Source organism: Sapajus apella, unplaced genomic scaffold, assembly GCF_009761245.1.
Source record: "Sapajus apella isolate SASKATOON/1434 unplaced genomic scaffold, GSC_monkey_1.0 scaffold61, whole genome shotgun sequence".
NCBI classification, from domain to species: domain Eukaryota; kingdom Metazoa; phylum Chordata; class Mammalia; order Primates; family Cebidae; genus Sapajus; species Sapajus apella.
In genome coordinates, this window is record NW_022437001.1 from 6,216,774 (window position 1) to 6,241,852 (window position 25,079).

A 25,079-nucleotide genomic window follows, 5' to 3' on the forward strand; every position below is an offset into this window, starting at 1 on the left:
GGAAGAACTGCAATTACTTTTGCACTAATGTAACACTCATAAAATTTGCCATACTCCCTTATCTATCACTTCCAGTTCTAAAAATCTTAAGATAGTTAAAAACATTACTTATAATAAAGAAGTATACTTGGGAGACTGAGGCAGGAAAATTGCTTGAACCCAGGAGGTTACAGTGAGCCAAGATCGTGCCACTGCACTCCAGCTTGGCGACAGAGTGAGATTCTGCCTCAAAAAACAAAAGAAAAGAAAAGAAGTAATCTAAATACCTGAGCACTAGACAGATAGATGATTAAAGTGTGTATACCCCCCCAAATATATTGCACAGCCTTTTAAAATACAATTATTAAAATAACTGATATGGAATGCCATTCTAATAAAATGATCGAGATAAGTAGAAAAATTGTATTCAATTCTTTAGAACTGTGTAAAAATTATACATGGATATATAAAGGAGTAGAATGAAACTTGACCAAAATAAGTACATTTTGAGTGATCAATGGTATTGTCAATGATACTTAAGATTTTTCCTGTATCATTTCATTCATACCAATATATTTTTGCCCTCAAAATAAGTAAACTTATATTGCATTTTATTTTGCTAAATACCCTCTTTTTTTTTGCTTTATTGCATTACATTTTCAAAATCTTTTGTTATTTTGGATCAGTTGTAGGGTGGTGCTGTCCTAATTTGCCCGGGACTGAGGGGGTTCTCAAGACTCATGATTTTTGGTTGCTAGAACCAGGAAAGTCTGGGTAAACTTGGATGAGCTGATCACCCTGAATAGAGTGAATGTTAAAATTTTCTTCTGCCTTTCTACATTTGGCATTATGTTCATGCTCCGAAAATAGTGATTTAATAACATCTTTGTTTGCTATGAATCGATTTTGACAAGCATAATATGGTTATTTTTGGTTTTAAATAACTCTTATTTTCTACTTAAATTACTATTATATTTTAAGAATTTTAACAATAAAGCCTCCTTTAGGTACAAGGTGTTGCAAGAGAAAATGGCATAAACTGATATAGGACATCTTATTAAATTAAAAAACAAACTGCTTCAGCAAGAACTCCCAATGGCTGCTGCTGAGTCATGTCCAAAGCGCTCTGTAGGTTTCTCAATCTGGGGATTTAAATCCTAGTGTACTTTCCAATCTCATTACACCTTTGGTACAACTAAGCAAGTTCACTGGAAGCATATTTCCTTTTCATAGTCAAAACAGAAATCGTACTCATTCATGTCCCCCCATTTGTAAACTGCTTCCAGATTTGCATCTTAAAAGTCCCTGTGGAAGAAATTTTTCTAAAAAGATTCTCTGGAAGAGCAAACACATTATTCCATTCAATCTTCCTAGTAAAAACATGGAGGTGTAAGCATTGATGATTTTATACCCTTCACTAACAATCAAACTTCAAGTCTCGTGAAGGCACCTCCTCTTTAATGTCCGTGTGATTTCAAGGCTAACTCCTTCCCACTGCTACTACGTGCCCACTTCACTTTTCAGAGTAAATTCCAAGAATGGACTTAGAAAGCCAGCCCTAGTAAACATTTTCGAAGGTGCATCTGACTAGACCAATATTAGAAACAGAGTCACTTTATACTTGAATAAAAGTGAATTTGATAGTTAAAAACTTTTTTAAAGAAGTGGATTAGCATTACTATTTCTACATAAATTAATTGTCACTTTTTGGGGCATGTCAGTTTATTCTTCATCTACTATGTGTACATGTTCATAAGACCTCATAGTATTTAATGAAGAGATCCTTTTTAAGTATTGATAGCCACAAGAAAATTATACCATGTTTGATCTATGTTAAAGAATCAAAGTCCAAGATCTTTGAATGGAATTTAGAATAAAAATGTAATTAGGTTACATCCCTAAAGTCTGATATATCTTTAAACAAGACTGCAAATGAAACTTTATTAGAGCTTCAAATGAATTATTTCATTGCTTCTTTTTTTTTTCAATTCGTTTTCTTCCTCTTCTCTTTCATGTCTGTGATACTGACATTGCTGCTTGTATTTTACCTGTCTTTTTCAGGGTGTTTTAATTATTTACTGCTTAACGAGTAGCACTGAGAGGAAGCCTCATTCAAAGTGCCTGCTCTGCAGCAGATTTTTCTTTTTTCAAAGCTTTGCAAGGAGGTCTTGAATAGTTGCACCAAGTCCATAGTTCTTGCTACACTGAATAAACTGTTGAGGAGGCGATATGTCTTCTAAGAAGAGACACTGCCCCTAAAATGTCTCTTCAGAGGTATAACTGACCAGGAGTGGAAGGATTATTTATTGTGTTAGAGTTCAATGAAGTGTGCTGTTTCCAATTAGTGCCTCAACTGGCATTTAATCTGAAAAAGTGATATTACTGCATAACATTTAAATTTTAAGATATTCCCTGTAAAAGGACTGTCGAGATTCACAACAAATGGCAAACTTGGAAAAAAACAAAAAAAAAAAGAAACTAGATAACTCTACGTGAAAAGTTACGGGATGTCTGTGAATCACCAGTCACTCAGCAAGGTGCTGACAATCGTTTCCGCATGGATTGCATCCACATCTGGAGCTTGATAGAGTTATACCTGCTTCAGAGTTTTTAAGGAAAGGAAGCTCAGAAGCAGTGTCCAATGATATCACTGGGGCTGACGGCCAAAACTTGATCTCTGACCTTGAAGTTAAGTATTTGACCCATATTCTAAAAAAGGGAAATGACCCTGAAGAAGTAAAGCCAGAGTGGGCTTTGGACGTTGGTTTGCCACCTACTGTGTATGTGAATTTAGGCAAGATAATTTCTGAGGCTCAGTTTCCTCATCTCAAAAATATACTAACACTTGAGGGTGAGTGAACTAAGGTTACACACACACACACACACACACACAGCAGCAGCAGCAGCAGAAGCAGCTAGTATCATGCCTGGCACATAGTAAAGTTCAAGTAACATTATTTCTCTCCCTCCATACTCACCTAAATATCTTATTTTCAGTTTTTTGGGTTTTGTCATAATATCCAAAATAACATGTGAATCATCCATCAAAACAAAGAAGTGGAGCGGGGAAGTTAACTCTCCTAACTCTCATCACCATCTTTAATAATCAATACAGTACTGACACTTTGGTATAGATGCTTCCACACCTTTCTCTTTGCTCACATAAACATGTACAAATCAAATGAATGTGGTTTGTATAAAATCATGAGCAGTATATAATTCAAGTAAAAATTACATTATTGATTAAGGCCTGGGCAAACATTATTCCATAGTTGATCTAATGTCAATATTCACTTTATTTCTCCTCAGACTTTTACACCTATCTACACTTTTTACTTAGTATTTTAAGATAAGGTGAGAACATTAAACAATTGATTATATGAGGAAAATAGTTGACTCTACCAACTATACAAGGTTCATAATGGCTTGTATTAATTCTTTACTTTTTATACATTATACACATGTTACATTTTTAAAACAAAATTTTTGAGTAATTTTACTACCTCCAATTATGCTATTTTAAGTGTAAAGCTGCCTAACGCTTGATCCTTAGGAATTACAGAACTTAGATTGAAACCAGCTGTGGGAGGTCTATTGACAAACAGCAGTCAGACTGGTGCGCTGGCCACAATTCAGTTATCTAAAATCATAAACAGCAATAACTGATAACAAATCATCAGAATATTTTGGAGATCTAGGCAAATTTTCTGGATTTAAAAAAATTATCTTGTATTTCCCCAATATCAGTAATATAACCCTGGGTGAGGATCTCCCAAACCCGTCTGTGTGGGATTCTTTGCATTGTCTGGTCAATATGACCGATACTTTTTAACTGGTGTGTGGTAGCATTCCTATAACGTCCACTTGAAATCAGCACTCCAAATGATAAAGAGAGGATTCCGTTTTTAAAATAGCATCTTAAATTTATTTTAAATGTCTAAAAGTAGCTACTCGAAAGTTATGAGTACATTTTCTTCTCAGTTTATTAGGGATGCTATTGAATTACAGAACAAAATCTTTGTTTTCCAGCGTTCCATTTTGCAATGGTGTGCAGTAGGTTATAGTACACAACAAATCTCTTGTGACAGGAGATAAACCCTTGAAAGTGATAGTTTCCGTTGGAAGTGTGGCAAGCCCTTAACTATTTCAGCGTGTGTAGTGCTGTTATAATTATCATAATTGAATGTAAAAACCTAAAGATAATATAAATTGTTCATGCAGTTAAGCTGAAATGGAAAGCAGTGTCTTTTGTTTTTACAAAGGGGCAATAACATTTTTCTCTTTTTGCTACTGTTCAATATTGCTTCTAGCAGATTTTATCTCTATGTTGTACAGAATAGTAATTTATACCAAAGATGTCCAGTAGCTCCAGATTAAAATGTAACATAATATACATAAAGCTTTATTGTTCCTTTACATTGTTGTTTTAAACGAAAGTGGAATATTTCCCTAAAGTCTTCAGCAAATGTGCCCAATTTAGAACTAAATATGCTTAAGACTTATACCAGTGCTGCTGAAGAAACAGGTCTTATGGATCTGTCAGATTATTTTCATGCAATTGTTTCTGCAGCATTGTTTTTACTGGCAAATGTACAAGTTGATAGAAAAGGAAATAATTAGCTATTTTCAGAATTGCTGATGCATGGAGCTAAAACAGACCAGTCTATGCGTCTTAGAGATTGTGACATTTTAAATTACCTGAACAATACCAGCAACCATCTTTGGACATAATTAACACCTTGTCTAATTAATGTCAGATCTGGACAGAGTCATGCTGTATTTATGAGATATTATTTTATTGAAACTTGCTTTTGCCCTTATTGTGTTGCAAACTTTAGATTTGTGTGCTCTTTTCTTAAGTGGAGCAACTTCTTTTTTTCCTTTTTTTTTCTTTTTTTGTTTCCCTCCCCCTTCAAGTAATCAATGCGCTGCTGAATGAGTTCATTTTAATGCACTCAATCATGCCTCTAATGTTCGTAGCTTACGGGCGCAAGCATCAGTAATGCAGGAATGTTATATGGCTTTAGTTTGGGCCATTTCATAAAATATTCATGGAATCAAAAATGTGCATCAAAATAGCGGCTGGGAGAATTACATTTATGTTCCTGCTTTTATGGCAGCTTCACATTTAAACCCATTTGTGTTAATATCTAGTCAATCTTCCTACTTTAAAAAAAAACTAAAACGGGAGAGATCATATACATTCTCCTTTGCTTAATATTTGTTCTAGACATCTGCTGTGATACAACAAATATCTATAAACTTTCAGAGATGTTGTGCAGGGAAGAGGGTAAGCAACAATTTGGATAATACCCAACTATATAAAATCTTATTTTCTCTACATCGTGTTTGTCTTAACATCCTACCAAGCATTTTGCAGCTTATAACATTGTTTGGGTTTTGTTTGTATTTTTATATTATTGTATTTTAAATAAACAGATGGATCTCTTTTTTTGTTGGGCTTTAGATAAAGTAAAACTCCCTTGTAGTAGTTTTATTTTGAGTGCTCTTTCCTTTAGGTGAACAACTATGAATGCATCCCAAACTCCTCATTGTTTATGTAGATGTCATATAATTATTAAAACTAAAGAAAACTGGAGCGTAGGACCCTTCTATTCATACCTGGATACTGTTGTTTGATGCAGTTGTTCCCAGAATTCTCCTAAGATGTGTTTTCTGATCCTACTTTATATTATTGAAATAAATTGATCACTAAGGGTATTTGTGGAGGGCCATCCCCAGTCTCCAACAAAACATTTCGGCTCTATTTTCTTCCCTGGTTCACCTGAAATGTTGGTGGACTATCTAGACTTTTGCTTGGTACAGCACCATGCATGCCAGGCATTTAGTTCAGCAGTTAGTATGTCTTCCTTACTGTGGATACCACTGTGATCTGGCTACTCGCAGTGATGATGAAGATTTGCTGGTGATTCCTGGTGCACCATGATAAAACTCACTTTTCCCTACAAAGACTTTAATAGCTGTGAATAGTCCCCAGGACTTCTTTCTTTGTCCTGTTTTCTGTTAACTTTTATCTTTGTGATACCTTGGTAAAATTATTTCTCTTTTTGCTGTCCCTATTCCTTGATGGAAAATAATGTCAACACTTGATAATTCCAGAGGAGGACAGTCCTTGGACACTTAAACACTTGTCCTTTTAAAAGATTGACATCAGAGTTCTGGATGTCTATGTCTATGTCTATGTTAAAGTTTATTTGGTGCCAAAAGATAGACTAAATATGAACACTTTGTAGATGTTATAAAGGGATGCTATGAGCCATGTTAGAAAATCTGATTCATTATTTACATTGATATTTGTATTTAGCTTAGTCAAAATGATCACCATATTGAGGTCTTTTACAACATTTCTCTCAGGTAAATTGAATTTAAAATTTTCAGTTAAAAGCAGTATGCATTATATCTTAATAAATGTCTAGTCTGAATTAATATTAGAACCTTTACTCAGAAAATAAGGCAATTTTAAAAATCCAATTCACAGTTGAAAATAGAAATTGGATGGAAATCATATCATTGTTAATCATGCTTAAAGGAAAATGCTTGCATATTTAAATTATGATGCTCTCTTCATAGCATAGGCATATCTTTAAATATTTTTAAATCAGACATGCTACTATATCATAATATGTGCTTTAAATTCTGGCCAGCCTTTAGAAATTGCAGAAAAATCATTTGTGTGCTTGTGGTCATTTGGGTCAAATCCTTGCTGGTTTATTTGCTTGCTGGCTTATTTACTGCCACCAAGTACCTGTAGAAATGAATCCTTACTTATGAGAAGGACTGGAAAACTGCTTCTGTGTAGTAGGAACCTCCATTTAAAATAATACTAATCAGGACCCCATGACGTTTTTTGTGGGAAAGTGGTACAGAAAGGGGAAGTGAAACCATGAATAGTGAGATGAGGCCGCAGGTGACTGAGTCTCGGGTACCCATGGAGTTCCAGGACCCCCCACAGATGTCACCACATGGCTTAGAAGAGAGCAGGGAATTCAGATATACCTAGCTGTACAACAGCTTCTTCAGAAAGACCAATCAGAAGCACATCAAGGGCTCACATCTGTGCTTTTCATAGAGGTGACCTGTGATGACCTGAGCAGAGTCGGAGAATTATTAGAAGATACCAACAATCATGTAATTTGATCATTATTTTTAACACAAGAGATCCATGTCCAGAGAATTTAACTCACTCCACCTAAGTTTCCTGACTCTGATTTGTTGACTAGCATCTGATGTGGTGGAACCCGTTGCGTGGGCTTTTGGTGACCTTGGGTTTAAATCCTAATCATCATTTATGATAAATCTGGGGCATATATTTGAGTCATGTAAACTTGTGAGTCTCAGGTTTTTCTTTAGTGAAAAAACAACAATCATATATACTTCACAGTTTTTGGAATGTTCAATAAGTTAACGCATAGAGGAGAGAGAAGTCTTGCATTTTGACTAGCACCTGGTAGGCCTTCAGGAAAAAGTAGGTCCCTGTTCTCTTTTACCCCAGCATCTCAGGCTTCTTCCTCAGGGAAGACTCCAAATAGACCCTTCTGAGAGCTGAACTTTGGCCAAGAACCATGAGCTAAGTAGTACATTGATACTAGCCCTCAAAGCTCTAGCAGAAAGCAAATCCAACCAAAAAGACTACTGTTATTTCTAACCATCCCAAGGTTGCCTTCTGTAGTCACCAGCTGAAATCAGTGTCCTGAGGACCATCCTCACTTCATTCCTGCTTGGATAGCCTTATCCAGGACACTTAACAGCAACCCAAGACTCAGTAATGTAACACAGAGGATGTCTGGCTGAAGACCCAGCCCCAGCCTTCCCTCCACTTTTCCCTCCTCCCATTTCGTCCTGATTTCTTCTGCTTCTCCTTTTCCTACTTGACCCTCCCCTACCTCCCCTTTCTCTCCCCATATAGATCAAATTTTGAAGATGGATATCAGTTCTCATTTGCTATTTACATCATTATACATCATTTGCATCTAATTCTAATTGAATTATCCAGGGCTTCATTTCCTTTATGATCCCTATCTATTCTAGAACTATCTGTTTTTCTCACAGTATTCTATATCTCCCTTTCCCTACTTACATGGCCAAAAAGAAATATGTGTCTGTACTTTATGAATAGATGAACACTAGATGAAAAAAGAAAAGGAACTCTCATATACATCTTTCCAGGGATACAGTGCTATACTTCATAGGCAGAAATATAGTTAACAGAGGAAATATAACACACATATATGTCAATGCTCCATTCTAGTTTTTAAAAATGAGGATCATGGGTATTTGGAGCAAGGTGTTTCTGGCAAGAGGTGCTACATGAGAGAGATGAAAAACTATGCCTGTTTTTCTGGAAGGTAAGAAAAAAATGTCAGCTAAAAGTAAAGATAGATTAGAGCCATGAACTTCAACCTTGCATATTTGTATCAATGTGAAAAATGGATTGAGCAATATTTCTTAAATAACTTTCATTGTATATTCTTACGACAAACACATTTTGATGATAGAAACTTTAGGAAATGCTAATAAGCAAACAGAAAAAAAAATCAAGAAAAAGAAAATCAGAAAAGAAACCAGCTATTACCCATCATCCTACCTCTGAGATCTAACATTGACAATGCTTTCTAATTTTTTTATGTTTCCTCATATATTTACTTATTATAAACACTTGTTCATATAATGAGACAGGGTTCTATAATATCATACTTATGGCCTGCAGTCTCCTATCATGTGAAAGTTTCATAATACAAATTTATGAACAAGTCTGCAGTACACATTGCCCTTTCTGTGTGTATCTTTGCTGACATGCTCACCTGTATAGCTCAGCAAGGATTTAGACTGTCCATGTCTACTGAATTTTTTTTACAGTCTGTATACCGATTATCCGCCACCACTGCTTGTTTTTCTTTGAGAATACCATTCTTATTTCTGTGTGCATTATTTGATACTAATTCTGGTAACAAATTCGATGCAAGTAATAGAAAGAAATGATATGCAATAGTCACAGAAGCAGCTCCAACCCACACTATTCAAAGAAATTCATTTGTGGAAAGATATTGAGTTTAATGTAAACTGCATAGGTTAATTTAATATATCATGATACTATTGTTAGAGGGACTCAACTAATTTTTGTTTTTTGTGGGAAGAGTAAGTTATACTTAATAAATGTAATAAATTGGTGGCTATATTTCAATTTGCTGGTTGGAATTTCTGAAGATATTATTACTGTAGCAACTGATAACATTAGCTGTGTTTATTGAGCACCTACTCTGTAACATATAATTGAACATACATGAATTCATTTCTCACAAGAGTAGCTCAAATAGTTACACAGTAATCCTATCTTGAAGAAGAATAAAGTAAGGCACAGAGAGGGCTGTAATTAACCTGAGGCTAAACAAAAACTGGGAAAGCTGGGATAGGAACAGGGTGTCTGCCTGGAGACCACACTCACTCTTAACCACTATGGTTGGAGTGCCTAGATGTAAGTGTTCTTCTCATCAATTCCCATTATGTAACTCCAGTGCCATAAAAGAGTGTTTACATTTTAGGATATTGTTAGCATTCCCATGAGGCAATTAACAAGTAAAACACAATCCGCTGTATGGAGCTGCAAACTACTCTTTTAGAAATATGTTTGCTCATAGTTTAAGGAAAGAAATTACTTAAAGCTAATTTAGAGTGTTAGCTTGGAGAAGATATATGTTGGATTTTATTACAGGATAAAATCCAGAAACGCAATTAGTTACATTCTAATTATCCAAAACTAAACAGCATACGCAAAAATTTTGTTGGAAAGTTCAGTTAAACTTTCAGAAGCTGTTTAAGGAGCCATACATAGTATTTGAATTTGGAGTTTGTAACAGATACATTCATTCTTAAGAATGATGAAATTGGGAGGTTGAGGTGGGAGGATCCCTTCAGCTCAGGAGGAGTTCAAGGCTTCAGTAAGCTGTGATTGCACCACTGCTCTCCAGCATTAATAACAGAGTGAGACCCTGCCTCAGAAAGAAAAAAAAAAATGATGAAATCGCCATCTATTGGGAAACCAGTAGAGGATATTGGTTGAGAGTATCAGCTCTGAAGTCAGATTTCCTGGATATTACAGCCCTAGACTTTCCATCTTGTGCAAAATTCTTAACCTTACCAAGCTTTGGCTTTCTATTCCATAATATGAAATCAGAACAGTCCCACTCCATTGGATTGTTCTGAGCATTAAATGAGAAATGAATATAAAGCATACAGCAGAGTACATGACATGCAAAATGTTAAATAAATATTAGCAAATATGGTTGCTATTAATAATTATTGCTGGCCCTTTACACACCCTCTAAACATATGCAATCCCGGTACATTTCTACTAGCCAGAATTCATGCTGAAACTGAGGTCCAATTAGAGATAGCTCCTTTCCTAGTTTAATTCATCTTCAGCCTTAGAAATCATTCTCCATAGTGTTTCTCCACTTAATAGTAAAGCTAAAATGTATGCAAAATTTCTGAAAATATGTTCTGACCTGTGGTTTATATTTATGAATGGCTTTTATTCTTCAGGTCAGCTTCTGGAAGCTGCTGAGCATTATGAAGCATTCCATCAATTGACTCAGGGACGGATATGGAAGGATGAGACAGGCTGCTTTCTCAACTTGTTGGCCTGTGAGAGTCTCCTGAGGACTTACAGATTACTCTCAGACAAAATGTTGGAAAATAAAGAATACAAACAGGCCATCAAAATTCTAATAAAAGCTTCTGAAATAGCCAAAGAAGGTGGGTGGAAAAGAACTCTCTCACGTTGCTTTCTTTAATGGGTAAACACTGGTTCTCCCAAGAGTGAAGTAAAAATCGTCAAGTGTTAGGGTGATTATTTCCTATGAAATGCAAAGACAAATGCCATCAATTTACTTTCAAATTTCACTGTAAAACAGAGGTGCCTTAGTGCTGACAACAAGAAATCCATTAATTTCTTGAAAGCTTTATCTCCAAAATTACAATTCACTGGGGGTAGTGTTGTAAAACAAGGAATCTAAAGTGAGAAGGTAAGATTATCTGCCAAAGTTAAGTGTGTGTGTGTGCATGTGCATGTGTGTATGTGGTTGCATATTCCTTGCAGTCTTAGAGACCTTTCATTGTTTGAAATTCCCCATTGCCAGGTAATAGGGAAAATAGGATACACATCTAGTTATTAGTAACAGGAAAATAGGACTGAAATGTATTTTAGACCCTTACCTCTCAAAATGTGGCCTTTGGACCATAAGCATCAGCATGGCCAAGAAGCATGTTATAACAGCCAGGGTCTCAGGTCCCACTCCAGACCTACTGTGGCAGGATCCTCAGGTTAGCAAGATCCCCAGGTGATGCATACACACACTTAAAGCAGTAAAAATGGTTCTATGAGAGCTGCTCATATCTTTAATAGTCTGTATCATTTGTGTATGTATAAAAGATAAAGAAAAAAATTGGAGCATATTCTTATAAGCTTTTAATTTGTGAAATGCAAGGATATTTTGTTACCATATAGTAATTTATTAATGGAGTAGCCCTTTCATGAAGGAGGAAAAAGATAGAAGTTATGCCCCTGAACTAAAGTTTATTAGCTCATGGATATATTTAATTGATTGGTTTATTAAATAATAGATGGCTTATTTAGAGTGAGCTGGACTGATTTTCTGGGTGTGATTTTAATTTTCTAAAGAGTAAAAATAAACATCTTAGTCTCTCCGTAACTTCTTTTAATAATATTAGTCAACCTACTCATAGAAAATCATCCCCTGAAAGATGTATCTCATTAAATGAACTGCTTTTGAATAAATGGTTGTCTAGTATCTTCCCCCAAAGGGGTAAACACATAGTTAGCTCTTAGATCAATTTCAGCAGCAAACTTTAGTCACATGGAAAGTTACATGGAATTTCAATGAAAAGGAATGCATTGATTGGGAAGAGATATTTTATTTTAGGTTCACATTTGCTAAGTTTTAAGGTAGTTCACAAAGAGAGAAAGTTCCTGGGTCTCTTCCAATGGCCAGAGCCTGTCAAGTGGTCTTCTTTCAAAAAGCATCTCTCACTTACCAAAAAGTTGGTTTACATAGTATTTAAGGGGTACGACACCCACTGTTGACCAACTCTTTTGCCAGGGTACATTGGTGTAAGGCACAAGTGTAGCATCAGCCAACATCTTTTACTTAACAGGTTTTCAAGTTCATCTACCATATAGGGCCAAACACATTCCATTGCATGGTTGTACCACATTTTCTTTATTCAGTCATCAGTTGATGGACATATGAATTGTTTCCACCTTTTGCCCATTATGAATAATGCTAGAATGAACATTTGTATACAACTTTTCAAAGGTCTTAATTATATGCCTAGGAGTGGCATTGCTGGGTTGTATGATAACTGTGTTCAATTTATTGAGGAACTGTCAGTTTTCCAAAGTGACTTCACCATTTGATATTTCCACTAGTAATATGCGAGGGTTTCAGTTTAGCCACTTCCTCACCAGTACTCGTTACTTTCATCTTCTTCATTATACTCATCCTAGTCGGTGTAATATGGCATCTCACTGTGGATTTGATTTGCATTTCCCTGTTGGCCGGTAACATTGAGCATTTTTTCATGTGCTTCTTGGCCATTTGTATATCTTCTCTGCAGAAATTTTTATTCAGATTCTTTGCCCTGTTTTAATTATTTTTTTTTATTATTAAGTGTTTAAAATTCTGTATATATTTTATATACAAGCCTTTCATCAGACATATGATTTGAAAATATTTTCTCCTGTGGGTTTATTTTCCCTTTCTGATGGTATTCATTGAAGCACAAGCTTTTAATTTTGATAAAGCTCAATTTGTCTAGTTTTTCTTTTGCTATTCTTGCTTTTGATGTTTTAACTAAGAAGGCTTACCAATCCAATGTCACAGTGATTTACTTCTATGCTTTAAGAGTTTTATAGTTTTAACTATTTTAAGCTCATGATCTATTTTGAAGTGTGTGTGTGTGCACTCACATGCATGCATATGTGGTGTGAGGAGGGTACAACTTCATATTTTGAAAGTGGATATCCACTTGCACTCGTACTACTTGCTGAAAACATTATTCTTTTCTCAATAAATTGTCATGACATCTTATATAAAATCATTTGATCATATGTGTGAAAGTTGTTTTCTGGATTCTCAATGCTATTGTCTTGATCTTTCTTGTCTAACCTACAACTACAGTAATATATAGATTTTATTACTCTAGTTTTGTAGTAAGTTTTGAAATGGGGAAATATGTCTTGTAGTGTTGTTCTTTGTCAAGTTTGCTTTGGCTGTTCTCATCACTTGCATTTCCACATACATTTTAGGATCAGCCTGTCAATTTCTACAAAAAGGGAAGCTGGAATTTTGGTAGGAATTGCACTGAATCTGTCAATCAATTTGGGGAACATTGCCATCTTAACACTATGTTTTTCAATCCATATTCAATGGGATATCTGTCCATTTATTTAAATATTCTTTAATTTCTTTCAGTGACATTTTATAGTTAGTGTACATGTCCTGCCTTCTTTTGTTAAATTTATTTTTAATATTTTATGCTTTTGATGCTATTGTAAATGGAGTTGTTTCTTAATTTCATTTTCAAATTGTTCCTTACCTATAAGTAAAAATAAAACTGACTTCTATATTGATTTTATAGTTTGCAGCCTTGTTCAATTCATTTATTAGCTTTGATAGTTTGTTACGGATTCTTTAGCATTCTGGATACACAAGATTATGTTATCTGCAAATATAGTTTTGCTGCTTCCTTTCTATCTGTGTGCCTTATCTTTCTCTTGCCTAATTTATGTGACTAGAACCTCTAGCACAACAGTTTTAAACAGAATTATGATATATACTAGGATTTTTTTGTAGATGCCCTTTACTATGTTGAAAAAGTTCCCTTCTATTCCAAGTTTGTTGAGGGTTTTTAACATGAAAGGGGGTTGGATGTTGCCAAATGCTTTTTTCATACATCTATGGAGATGGTCATGTGTCTTTGTCTTTTATCATATGAATGTGGTATGTTATATGGATTGATTAGCATATGTTGAACCAAAACTTGCATCACTGGGCTAAATTCCACTTGATCGTGGTGTATAATTCTTCTTATATGCTACTGAATTTTTCTTTGTGAGTAATTTTGTTAAGGATTTTTCTGTCTATGTTCATAGGAGACATTAGTTTATACTTTTCTTGTAATGTCTTTATCTAGTTTGATGTCAAAATAATACTGGCCTTATAGAACAATTTGGGTGGTGTTTTCTCTTAATTTTTTAAAACATTTATAAACGATTGGTGTTAATTCTTAAAATATTTTTTAAAAATTCACGAGTGAGGTCATCTGAGCCTGGCTGGCCTTTTCTTCATGGGAAGTTTTGAAATTAATAATTCAGTTACTTTGCTTGTTACGAATTTGTTCAGAGTTTTGATTTCTTCTTCAGTCAATTTCAGTAGTTTGTGTCTTTCTATGAATTTATCTGTTTCATTTAGTTTATCTAACTCACTAGTATATAATTGTCCACAAAATTCTCTTATAATCTTTTTTTATTTCTGTAAGGTCTGTAGTTATTTTCCTTTTTTCATTCTTGATTTTAATAATTTAAGGAATACTTCTTTTTCTTCTTTGGTCAAACTAAACCTTTGTTAATTTTGTTGACTTTTTCAGATAATCATTTTTTGTTTTGTTTTGTTGTTTTTCACTATGGTTTTTCTATTTTCTATTTTATTCATTTCCACTCTAGTCTTTCCTCTTTCCTTCCCTCTGTTTGAATTGAGGGGAGTCGTATCCTCTTTTTCTACTTTTATAAGGTAGAAAGACCTTTCTTGTTTTTAAATATAGACATTTATATCTATAAATGTCCCTCCCTCTATGCACGTCTTTAGTTTTGTCCCATAAATTTTGGTTTGTTGTGCTTTCGTTTTCATCCATCTCAGAGTATTTTCTGGCTTTTCTTGTGTTCTTCTTTGACCTATTGTTTATTTAGGAGTGTTTTTAATTTCCACATGGATGCAAGTTTCCCAAATTTATTTCTATTATGCATTTTAAATTTCACCTTAGTGTGAATACCACCTTTTCAATGGTGTCTACTCTGACAACCATAGTTAATATTGAAACCTGCTTTGTCCTCTGGACCCCTGCTTGGCACTCTCAATTCCCCTTACCCTGCTCTATTTTCCCCCAGAACACTTGTCAGCATACACCTTACCACATGGTTATTCTTTATTATTTATTTTCTCTCTCTTTATGTCTCTGTTCCTTAAAATATAAGTTTTAACATGTCATTCGATTTTAGTAGTGCCAAGATTTTACATCTAACCTTTTCTTTCTGGTTGTTGTTAATCCCATTCTTACTGACATTTTTTTTCTGTTATGTGATTGCTTTCACTTTATCTTAACTTTGTCTGTATTAGTGAACGAGAAAAGTTCTCGTGCTTAAATACTATTTAAAAACTAATATTTGGTGTTTCTAAACTGTTTCGATTAGCTGCCTCAAAATCTATCAGTAGCAATAGATGTCTTCTTTCTTTTATCCTCTTTGTTGAGCTTCCACTCACATAAAATGAGATTCAGATGATGGTGCTATATCAACCCAGCCAGTTGCTAGTGCTTTAACACAGTTCTACCACTTGACACAGAAAATATATACCACATACAGCCAGCTTTTAACTCTCTAATAAGTAGCTTCCTGTCATAGCCTCTTTCTTCTATTCTGTCTTTGCCTTCACTAGTCCCACCTTTAGCCCCAGAACCCGTAAACCTATAGCAGAGAAAAAGTTAGGGCCCAGCTGAATTATAAGAGTTAAAGTTCCCCCTACTGGATCACTGGCAACATCAACTCAGCTAAAGTGAGATCTTGAAGATATAATTCTCTGCAATCAGCAAACTAGCTATAGAAGAAAAAAGTACTGTCACTGGCATTTGCCATCCTATTTTCTTGAAGTCGTCAAAGAGCAGCTGCTTCAGTGGTTATTTGGTGAGTGGTGAGAATGAATGCATTATGAAATGTTGTTCCTGCTAACATCCCTCATGGTTGGAATGTGGAGCTCAGAAATCTAAGGATACTTACTATATTAGTCTATTTTGCATTGCTACCAAGGAATATCTGAGGGTGGGTAATTTTTGTGAAGAAAAGGGGTTAATTTTTTACTTAAAGCTCCACGGACTGTACAGGAAGCATGGTGCCAGCATCTCCTCCTGGTGGGGGTTTCAGGAAGCTTCCAATCACCGCAGAAGGCAAAGGGGAGCAGGCATGTTATATGGCGAGGGAAGGAGCAAGAGAGATGCCATTTTAAATCAACATTTCTACATGAGATTTGGAGAGGACAAACGTCAAAATCATATCACTTACTTTCCAAAGACCAAAAATAAAGGTTAGATCACTCAGCATTTGCATTAGCCAGGAGTTAGTCACATTAGAAGCCAATGATACATTTAATATATTAAATATAAACAAGTTATATATTTGCCCGATGGCATGAGGTATATCACGTGGAACCACATTATAACTTTACACATTTTTCTCTTGGAAAAAAAGTGGTTAATTCCTGAAATAAGTAAGATATCACAGGAATTAAAAAGACTAACTTTCTTGCAAAAAAAAAAAAAGATGAAAAGCATTACCAGTGATTAGTAAAGTGTTTGGATTTCAGAATACACATGGAATTTTGTACCAGGAAACTAAGCTCTGTTACTCTCACCTACACTTTAATCAATAGCTCTTAAACAGAACATAATCAAAATAAAAATTCATTAATTTGTGAATTATCTGCAGTTAGAAACTTAGCTGAATGTCAGTCCATGTGATTGAGTATGAATGTTTGTGTACCATTTAAGGTTGTTACACATTATCAGTTGTTTTATGCATATAGTAGCAGCTATGCCAGATGACTGTAGGCCTTTACATGATGGACTGGTGTAAAATTATACATGAATGTCAAAATGATAATATTGGCCTGTGTTTATAAAGGGAAACCTCTCAAAATTATACTGCTAATGCATCTTACTCTAATATCTGTGATCTAGGTAAATTGTATCTACATCAGTCCTTTTTTTCCCAGTATACAGCTAGGTTTTGGAGATTATTAATAAAACTGCATACTTTTGAAAATAGTTTTCTACTGTCTTGAAAAGCAAGGATTCTATTTATTGTAATAAGTCAATTTCTTTAATGCCTAGTAATTTTTTTTTTTACATTTTCACTTCAGGAAGTGACAAAAAGATGGAAGGGGAAGCCTGTTACTACTTGGGCTTAGCACACTTAGCTGCTGAAGAATATGACATAGCATTAACAGTAAGTTAAACTTTTAATTGTTGCCACTTTTAATTTTTATTTTAGTATATTTATTTTCCCATATGTTATTACAAGGCCAACAGAAATGAGTTAGGCCTGACATAGGTGTGCCTATTTCCTGAGATTAGAGCAGAATAGCAATATGCTAGAAGCATTTTAAAAACTGGTTTTACTGTTTATAGAAGGTTCAGTGGTATATACCACTGAATTACTATGAAGTGCTTTGGGATATGTGAAAGTTAAATAAATGGAGTAATATGGCCCTTTATACTCCTTAACAACAAGGACAAGAGGAAATAGGTTTAAATGATAGTAAAAAGTAAATAACAAAAAATAAATGACAGTCATTTTATAATATGATTTGGGAAATTTTGCACACACAAAAATGTGGTTATTAAGCAACAGAGAGGGTTGCATTGATAATGGTTAGTGCTTGCAGGGAGAGGCAACAGAGGCAGAGGTGGGTGTTAGTCCCGGTCTGAAAAGGAGCCTGCTTTATGATCAAATCACTGTTTGTCTATTTTGCAACTAGGTTTTGTTTGGCTAAAAACAAGCAAACAAATGAAAATGTCAAGAGCTATTTTTCCTGAATTATAACTCGTCATTTTTTTTTCTTCTCTTACCTCTACCAAGAATGTAAAGTATTTCACCTACATCTCTTGTAATAATCCAATTTGATGCACAGTATTGGATTAATTTTTAGCTTTGGGGATCTTCTTTGTTCCTTTAGATATTTTTTGCTAAGAATTCCTGTATTTGGGGTATTTTCCTTTAGCCCTCTTACAGTTGGGCATCATAGAAAACTTCAGTTTTTCTAGATGGCTCTTATGCTTAATATTTTTCAGTTAATGATAAGAATTCAGCAATGCTTTGTTTCTGATACCTTGGGGAGCATAGAGACCAACCAGAAGCACACTTCCCTTTAGGAGTCAATTTAATGAGGGTAACCAACTGGCAAGCATAACCAACCATAATTCAAAGTAGGTTGAACAGCCGCTTTTTAAGTGTGGAGGAAGAGTGGTTGGTTCCAACACTGAAAACCAGGGAGGCTGCGCCAAAAAAGTTTTTGAGAGGCAGGATTTACACATGTAGAAAACGTGAGAATCCAGAATGATAGAACACTAGATATATGCGCGTGCACACATGTATACACACTCAACATGGACATACTCAGTGAGCTGGGAAGCAAGGACTTAGGTGAAAGATGAGACTCAGCTGGAGGTCAAGTTGGAAAATTCAGTGAAAACTAGCACATGGGTATTCTTTCTCTCTCAAGTAATGCAAGCACAAAATAAATTCAAACAATACAATAAAATTCACAATGAAAACTAAATCTTCTTTCCTTCCCTCTACTCAGTCTCACAATTCTTTCCTCAAAGACAGTTACACATTTCTGTCTCATCTTTCCAGGAATATTCTATATATTCAAATATATATAAAGTGCATATATATGTTTCCTTTGTGTTGTTTAGAAACTTCTCGCATTTTATATGCACTGTTCTGCACCTTGAGTTAATTTCTTCCATACTAGTGCATATAGGCCTAATTGTATTTTTTAATTTTTCCAGCCTTATTGAGGTATGATTGGCAGATAAACATTGCATATATTTAAGATGTAAGATTTGATGTTCTGATATATGTATATGTTGAGAAATTATTTCCCCAGTCAAACTAATTGTCCTGTCCATCACCTCCCCTATTAACCTCTTTTGTATGTATGTGAGGACACGTAAGATCTAGTCTCAGTAAATTTCAAGTATATAATATACCATTATTAACTACAAACAAGTTTCATTTTATTTATTATTATTAATTTATAATTTAAACTTTTAGATTCAGGGGTACATGTGCAGGCTTGTTATCTGAGTATATTTTGTGATGCTGAGGTTTGGGGTATGATTGATCCTGTCACCCAGGTAGTGAGCATAGTACCATTGCTCTCCTCCGTCTGGTCGTCTATTGTTCCCATCTTTACGTCCATGAGTACCCAAGGCTTAGATCCCTCTTATAAATGAGAACATGAAGTATTTGATTTTCTGTTTCTGTGTTAATTTTTGACAAGCCTTATCTTACTAGGGCTACATGATATACCATTGTGTGGTTGTGCCATAATGGATTCAACCATCTTCTACTGCTGGGCATTAAGAATGTTTCTAATAACTTTTATTGTAAAGGATGTGGCAGTGAACAATTTCATCAGATGTGACAAATTTATCCATAAAGTAGATTCCTATAGGTGGAAACGCTGGTGTATCCTATACCTAGTGGTATAGAATAATAGCGTAATGAACAGATTGAGGAAGGAATAATTGACATCCAAGGGAGGAATTACTTAACTTGAAACTGTTACTCCTTTCAGAAGAATATTGAAATTGTTCCTCTGAAAGTATATGTGAATCTCAAGTCCCTACAGCCTATTAACTGTGTGATATTGGGCAAGTCCCTTACACTCTTTAAGTCTCAGTTGCCCCATCTATCCAATGGGACTAATAACTATTCTTACTTCATAAAGGGTAACGGGTTAAATGTTGCTCCCCTAAAAAAAACCTACTTCCTAATCCCTGGAAGCTGTGAATGCAGATGTAACTAAGTTAAAGACCCTGAGATGAAGTGATCATCTGGATTATATAGGTGGACTCTAAATATGAAGACAAACATCCTTATAAGAAAAAGGCAGAAGATTTGAAACAGAAGACAGGAAGCCACACATGCAGAGGAAAAGACCAGATGAAGACAAGGGCAGAGAGTGTAGTGATACAGTCACAAGTTAAGGAATCCCTGGAACCACAAGGAGATAGAAGAGGCAAGGAAGGTTCCTCTCCTAGAGCCTTCAAAAAGATCACAGCCCTGCTGACACCTTGATTTCAGACTTCTAGCCTTCAGAGTTAGGAGAAAATACATTTCTACTATTTTAAGTCATTTAGCTTGTAGTAATTTTTATGTCAGCCCTAGAGAAATAATACATAGGGTGATTATAAGAGATGATTTATGTAAAGCTTTAAAAGAATGTCTGCCTGGTTTATAATAAACCTTTGATAATTATTCATTTTTATTATTTTTTCACTCATCTAAGTCTCTTGACTTGAGCTGTTATAGTGATGGTGGAGGGAACAAGACAGATTCAAAAGTTATAAAGGACTTGGTAACAGGTTAAGTATAGGAGGTGAGGGATACAGAGGTGTGAAGATGGGCCCTGAGTTCCTGGCTGTGAAACTGGATGGAGACTGGTGTTGTTTACAAAGGTAGGGAATGTGAAAGGCTTGCAGGGAAATGGGGAGTTCAGTCTGGGATATGTAGAAATGGAGGAGTTTTAAAGGTATTCAAGGAGAGTTCAAGTAGACAGTTAAATATGAGGGTCTCGAAATTAAAAGGAAGTCTAGATTGGAGATATTATATGTGAACGTTAATTTTATGTGTCAGCTTGGCTGGGTCATGGGATACCCACATAGATAGCTGGATAAACATTACTGGGTCTGTCTGTGAGGGTGTTTCTGAAGAAGATTACCATTTGAATCGGTGGGTTGAGTAAAGCAGACAGCCTTCTCCTATGTGGATGGGCACCATTTAATCCATTGAGGGCTTCAGTAGAACAAAAAGGCAGAGGAAGGGCAAATTTACTTGTCCAGAGTATTGGAGCAGAGACATTGATCTTCCACTGTTAGCACTGGTGATTCTTAGGTCTTCAGACCCAGTCTGAATCTACATCACTGGCTCTCCAGTTGGCAGGCCTTCAAACTGCACCACCAGCTTTCCTGGGTATCCAGTTTACGGACAGCAGATAGTGGGATTTCTCAGCCTCCATAATCATAGCAGCCAGTACCTTATAATAAGTAACAATATATGAGAGACTATGAGAAACTATGAATGAATGCATTTCTGTTATTTTCAGGCATTTATTTCATCTCAGTTTGTTCCATTAGGCCTAAGAAATGGCTACATAGGCGATTAGAAGAGATTTTGCATCTATCTTATTGCTTCTGTTTCTCTGGAGAACATAATACATTCTATAAATTTGTGTGTTTTCAGCAAATTGAAGCTGTGGAGTGGATGAGATTTCCTAGAGAGAGTTAACAGTGTTGAAAGAAAAAGGCCTAGAGCCAAACTGGATGAAGGAGGGAGGCACAAAAGAGCTTAAGCAGGAGTATCTGGGAAGGCAAGAGGCACATAGAATAGATGATTTCATACCAGGTATTTCCAAAAGAAATAGACATGCAAACTGCACATTTTTGCAAACTGCAAAATCCTGGGGTTTGGGCTGGAATGAGACTGCTCTATGCAGATATTTCCACTAGGAACTCTACCCCTATTCCCCAGACATGTACCTGGATTGGAATTAGGTTTAGTTAATTCTTGTCATTTAATTCTCCAGCCAGAATAGAGGCTTTGGGAAACTAGTCAGAGCTATATTCCAGCCCTCAGGCTCACTACAGTCATCGAGTAGCCTTTGCAGTTGGGAAAAGCCTGGGGCTTTCTTCAGAGCCTACATTTTGGCAGAATATTTATGGAAGAATATTGTTGACTTCTTGGACATAGCCCACCTAGAACTGTAGACTTGCAGAAGCCAAGCATACTGTTTGAATAGAGCTTTGTTTTGACTTCAGATTTGAGGCAATGTCTTTTCACTCTACTTAGTGTCCTATCTTAGCCACTTTTTCTGCTTCCTTTGAGATAAAAGGACATTCTTCAAATTTTCAATTGAATCTCCTTTTAATTTTTTGTTTCTGGACCTGGTGAAAGTAAACATGTTGGCCGGGCGCGGTGGCTCAAGCCTGTAATCCCAGCACTTTGGGAGGCCGAGGCGGGTGGATCACGAGGTCAAGAGATCGAGACAATCCTGGTCAACATGGTGAAACCCCGTCTCTACTAAAAATACAAAAAATTAGCTGGGCATGGTGGTGCGTGCCTGTAGTCCCAGCTGCTCAGGAGGCTGAGGCAGGAGAATTGCCTGAACCCAGGAGGCGGAGGTTGCGGTGAGCCGAGATCGCGCCATTGCACTCCAGCCTGGGTAACATGAGTGAAACTCCGTCTCAAAAAAAAAAAAAAAAAAAAAAAGAAAGTAAACATGTTACGTAAGTGATCTATTATCTTCCTATCCGGAGGGTCTTCTGTGATGGCACTCTTTCTAGCTTACAGTATTTCTTTTAGAAATCTATAGCAGGACAGAGCACTCCTTATTTAGTGAATATATTTTTACATATATATATGTGTGTGTGTGTGTGTATATATTTAAAATAACACAAAATAGAAATAAATAGGTAAGGATTGATTCCCTGATTGATTGGAGATCTAACCAGTTATGTAATCACAAAGTAAATATTCAACATATGTTTTTTAAAGTTTTCTTTCTTGATCCTCTTGTATTCTACTTTCCCACCTTGCACAGTGTTACCAACATTGTCTTCACCTGCTTTAAAGCCCTAGTGATGTTCCTGTCATAGTATAGCTGTGAAGAGGGGTAAGAAGGCTCAGAAACAGCTTTGTCATGTTAGATTTAGCATTTTCCTTCTCTTTTAATATTCAGTCTATCTTTCATCATTGTCACTAATTCTTTACACCATTTTATTCTCTCACTTGTATTTGAAATTGATGAATTGGAATATTTTCAAATTCTCAGTATTTTGCCTCTGGATCCAACTTCTACCTCTCACAATTTTCTTTCTCCCAATAATGTTATTCATCTATAAAGATTTTTTACATAATTTTTTCAAAGAAACTGTGTAAACACAAGTAAATATTCCTGATGAATAGTTCTATTGATCTGAAATAGAAGGAATTTTGAAATTTTGCTACTGTATCTTAATTGAAAGGCTTTAATATATTAGTAAAGTATTAATACATGTAATAGAAGAATGTGCTACAAGCATATGAATGAAACTTTGGTGACTCATTTCCTTGCTGATCAAGGGTTCTTTACTAAATGACAGCATACAGCTAAACTAAAAACAAATAGTAGATTTATTTAGGGCTGAAAAACCAACCAGTAAGGAAAGGATATTTGGTGAAGAGAAAAAATAGTTACACTAATAAATCTGTGCAAGAGGTCATGGAGACCCTGACATTTAATGAGGAAAATGCTACCTGCATATGCCATGTGCTGGAGAGAGAAATCGTAATTCCCTTTGGCCATCATCAATTTAGACCTGTAAATGTTCCAAGTAGGGTAAATTCCAAATTTTAGGAGGTATCTTGCAAAGTCCTAAGATTTGAAAGAGAAAAATATTTTACAAAGAATCACATCTAAGGCTTTGTACAAAATTGGACCAGCCATATGCCAACCTTAAAGTTATTTTAAAGAAAAGGATGAGTCTTTCTGATGGACATCACATTTATTCTATCTGTAGTCTGAATCAGTTTGTCTACAAGAGCAATGGCTTCTTCATACTCTTCCCTAACATCTCTTGGCTGCATGTAGATGACTGTTGGGGCCAGTTTAATATGACATCATGATATTAAAATTTCCTGCAGTGGATATAGATGCTCACATCTGCCACCAAATCTTTGATCATTTGACATTTCCATGAAGTAAAGGCAGTAAATGCTAGCATTTCTCAGATAAGGCACTCTCGGAATGCTTTTTAGAGAGTACATTTACCAGCTCTTTGAAGTGAGAGAGGGCAACATCATTCAATGATGGGCTTTAAAATCAAACTATTCAAGGATGGAATCCCAGATCTGCTACCACCTCACCATGTGATATTGAACAACTAACCAATCTAACCTTTCTGAAAATTATTTTCCTCTTCTGTAAGATGAGGATAATCCTACCCTCTAACTCAGCACAGCTTTGTGAGAATTAAATAAGAAAATGTGTCTAAAGTTTGTGGCATGGGGCCTAACACACAGATAACTAAAACTATTATGTTACCATCAATATACATAAAATAATTTTTTTTCAAAGTGCTAGATGATCATACGTCTATGAAGTCACAGTGTCTGGCTTCTGCTCTAGACCTACGATATTCTCAAACCACTGGTTAGCATAGGAACAATGTTAAACGTGTCCATAAAGTCTGCATAAAGGTATCTGAAGGAGAAGTTTATGTGCATGTATTATATGATAATGAGCATTTTAATGTGATATAGGTCAAGTCATACATAGCAATGGCATTCTAATTATAAGTGACCAAATATGTGAAATGGCAGTAAGTTTTGATGTACAATGTTCATATCAGAAGTAACTGTGGTACAGAAAGAGCACGTGAGACTTGGAGCTGGAAGACATGGATTTTAGTCCTGTCTGCTGTGCACTGGCTGTGTGACCTTAGATTAGTCACTTAACTTCTTGGAGGCTCAGTTTCCTTTGTAAAATAACAATCCTAATGGCAGCTTCACTGTGTCTTTGTGAAGACCAAAATTTTAAAATGTATGTTCACACTTTAAATTGTAAAGAGTTCTCAAAGGTAAGATATCATTATCACTACAGATTGATGTAATTAGCACTGGATAATGATAGCAATGTACTGTAGTAGGTTGCATTTGTTGAGTATGGATTCGAAGTCTCTACTTTCTTACTTTATTCTTAATTGTAATTTACTATTTATCATATGTAACTCACATAGTACCTAAGTTTGTCTTTATATTGACACATATTTTTATATAATGGAAAGAAGATAAGCCAACATTTTATGAAACAAACGTTTTATTATTAATTTATTAATAACTTTTCGAGTTAAAAATATGACATTCTTTAAAAATTCTTTCTTTCTTTAAACAGCAGAGCTACTCATTGCCCATTAAACAGAAGTTGTCTTTACTCGCCAGTTAGAAATCCTTACCTAAAATGTACCCT

At 35.4% G+C, this 25,079-nt stretch overlaps 1 protein-coding gene across 2 annotated transcripts in view; it reads left to right on the forward strand.

The window, feature by feature from the left end:
- TTC29 (tetratricopeptide repeat domain 29) overlaps positions 1 to 25,079 on the forward strand; it is a 237,582-nt gene that overhangs the window by 61,916 nt on the left and 150,587 nt on the right. For both annotated transcript variants that reach the window (XM_032246444.1, XM_032246443.1), the window contains exons 6-7: positions 10,540 to 10,752; positions 17,205 to 17,290. In XM_032246444.1, coding sequence (XP_032102335.1) covers positions 10,540 to 10,752; positions 17,205 to 17,290 — 299 coding nt within the window. The remainder of the gene's footprint in view (positions 1 to 10,539; positions 10,753 to 17,204; positions 17,291 to 25,079) is intronic.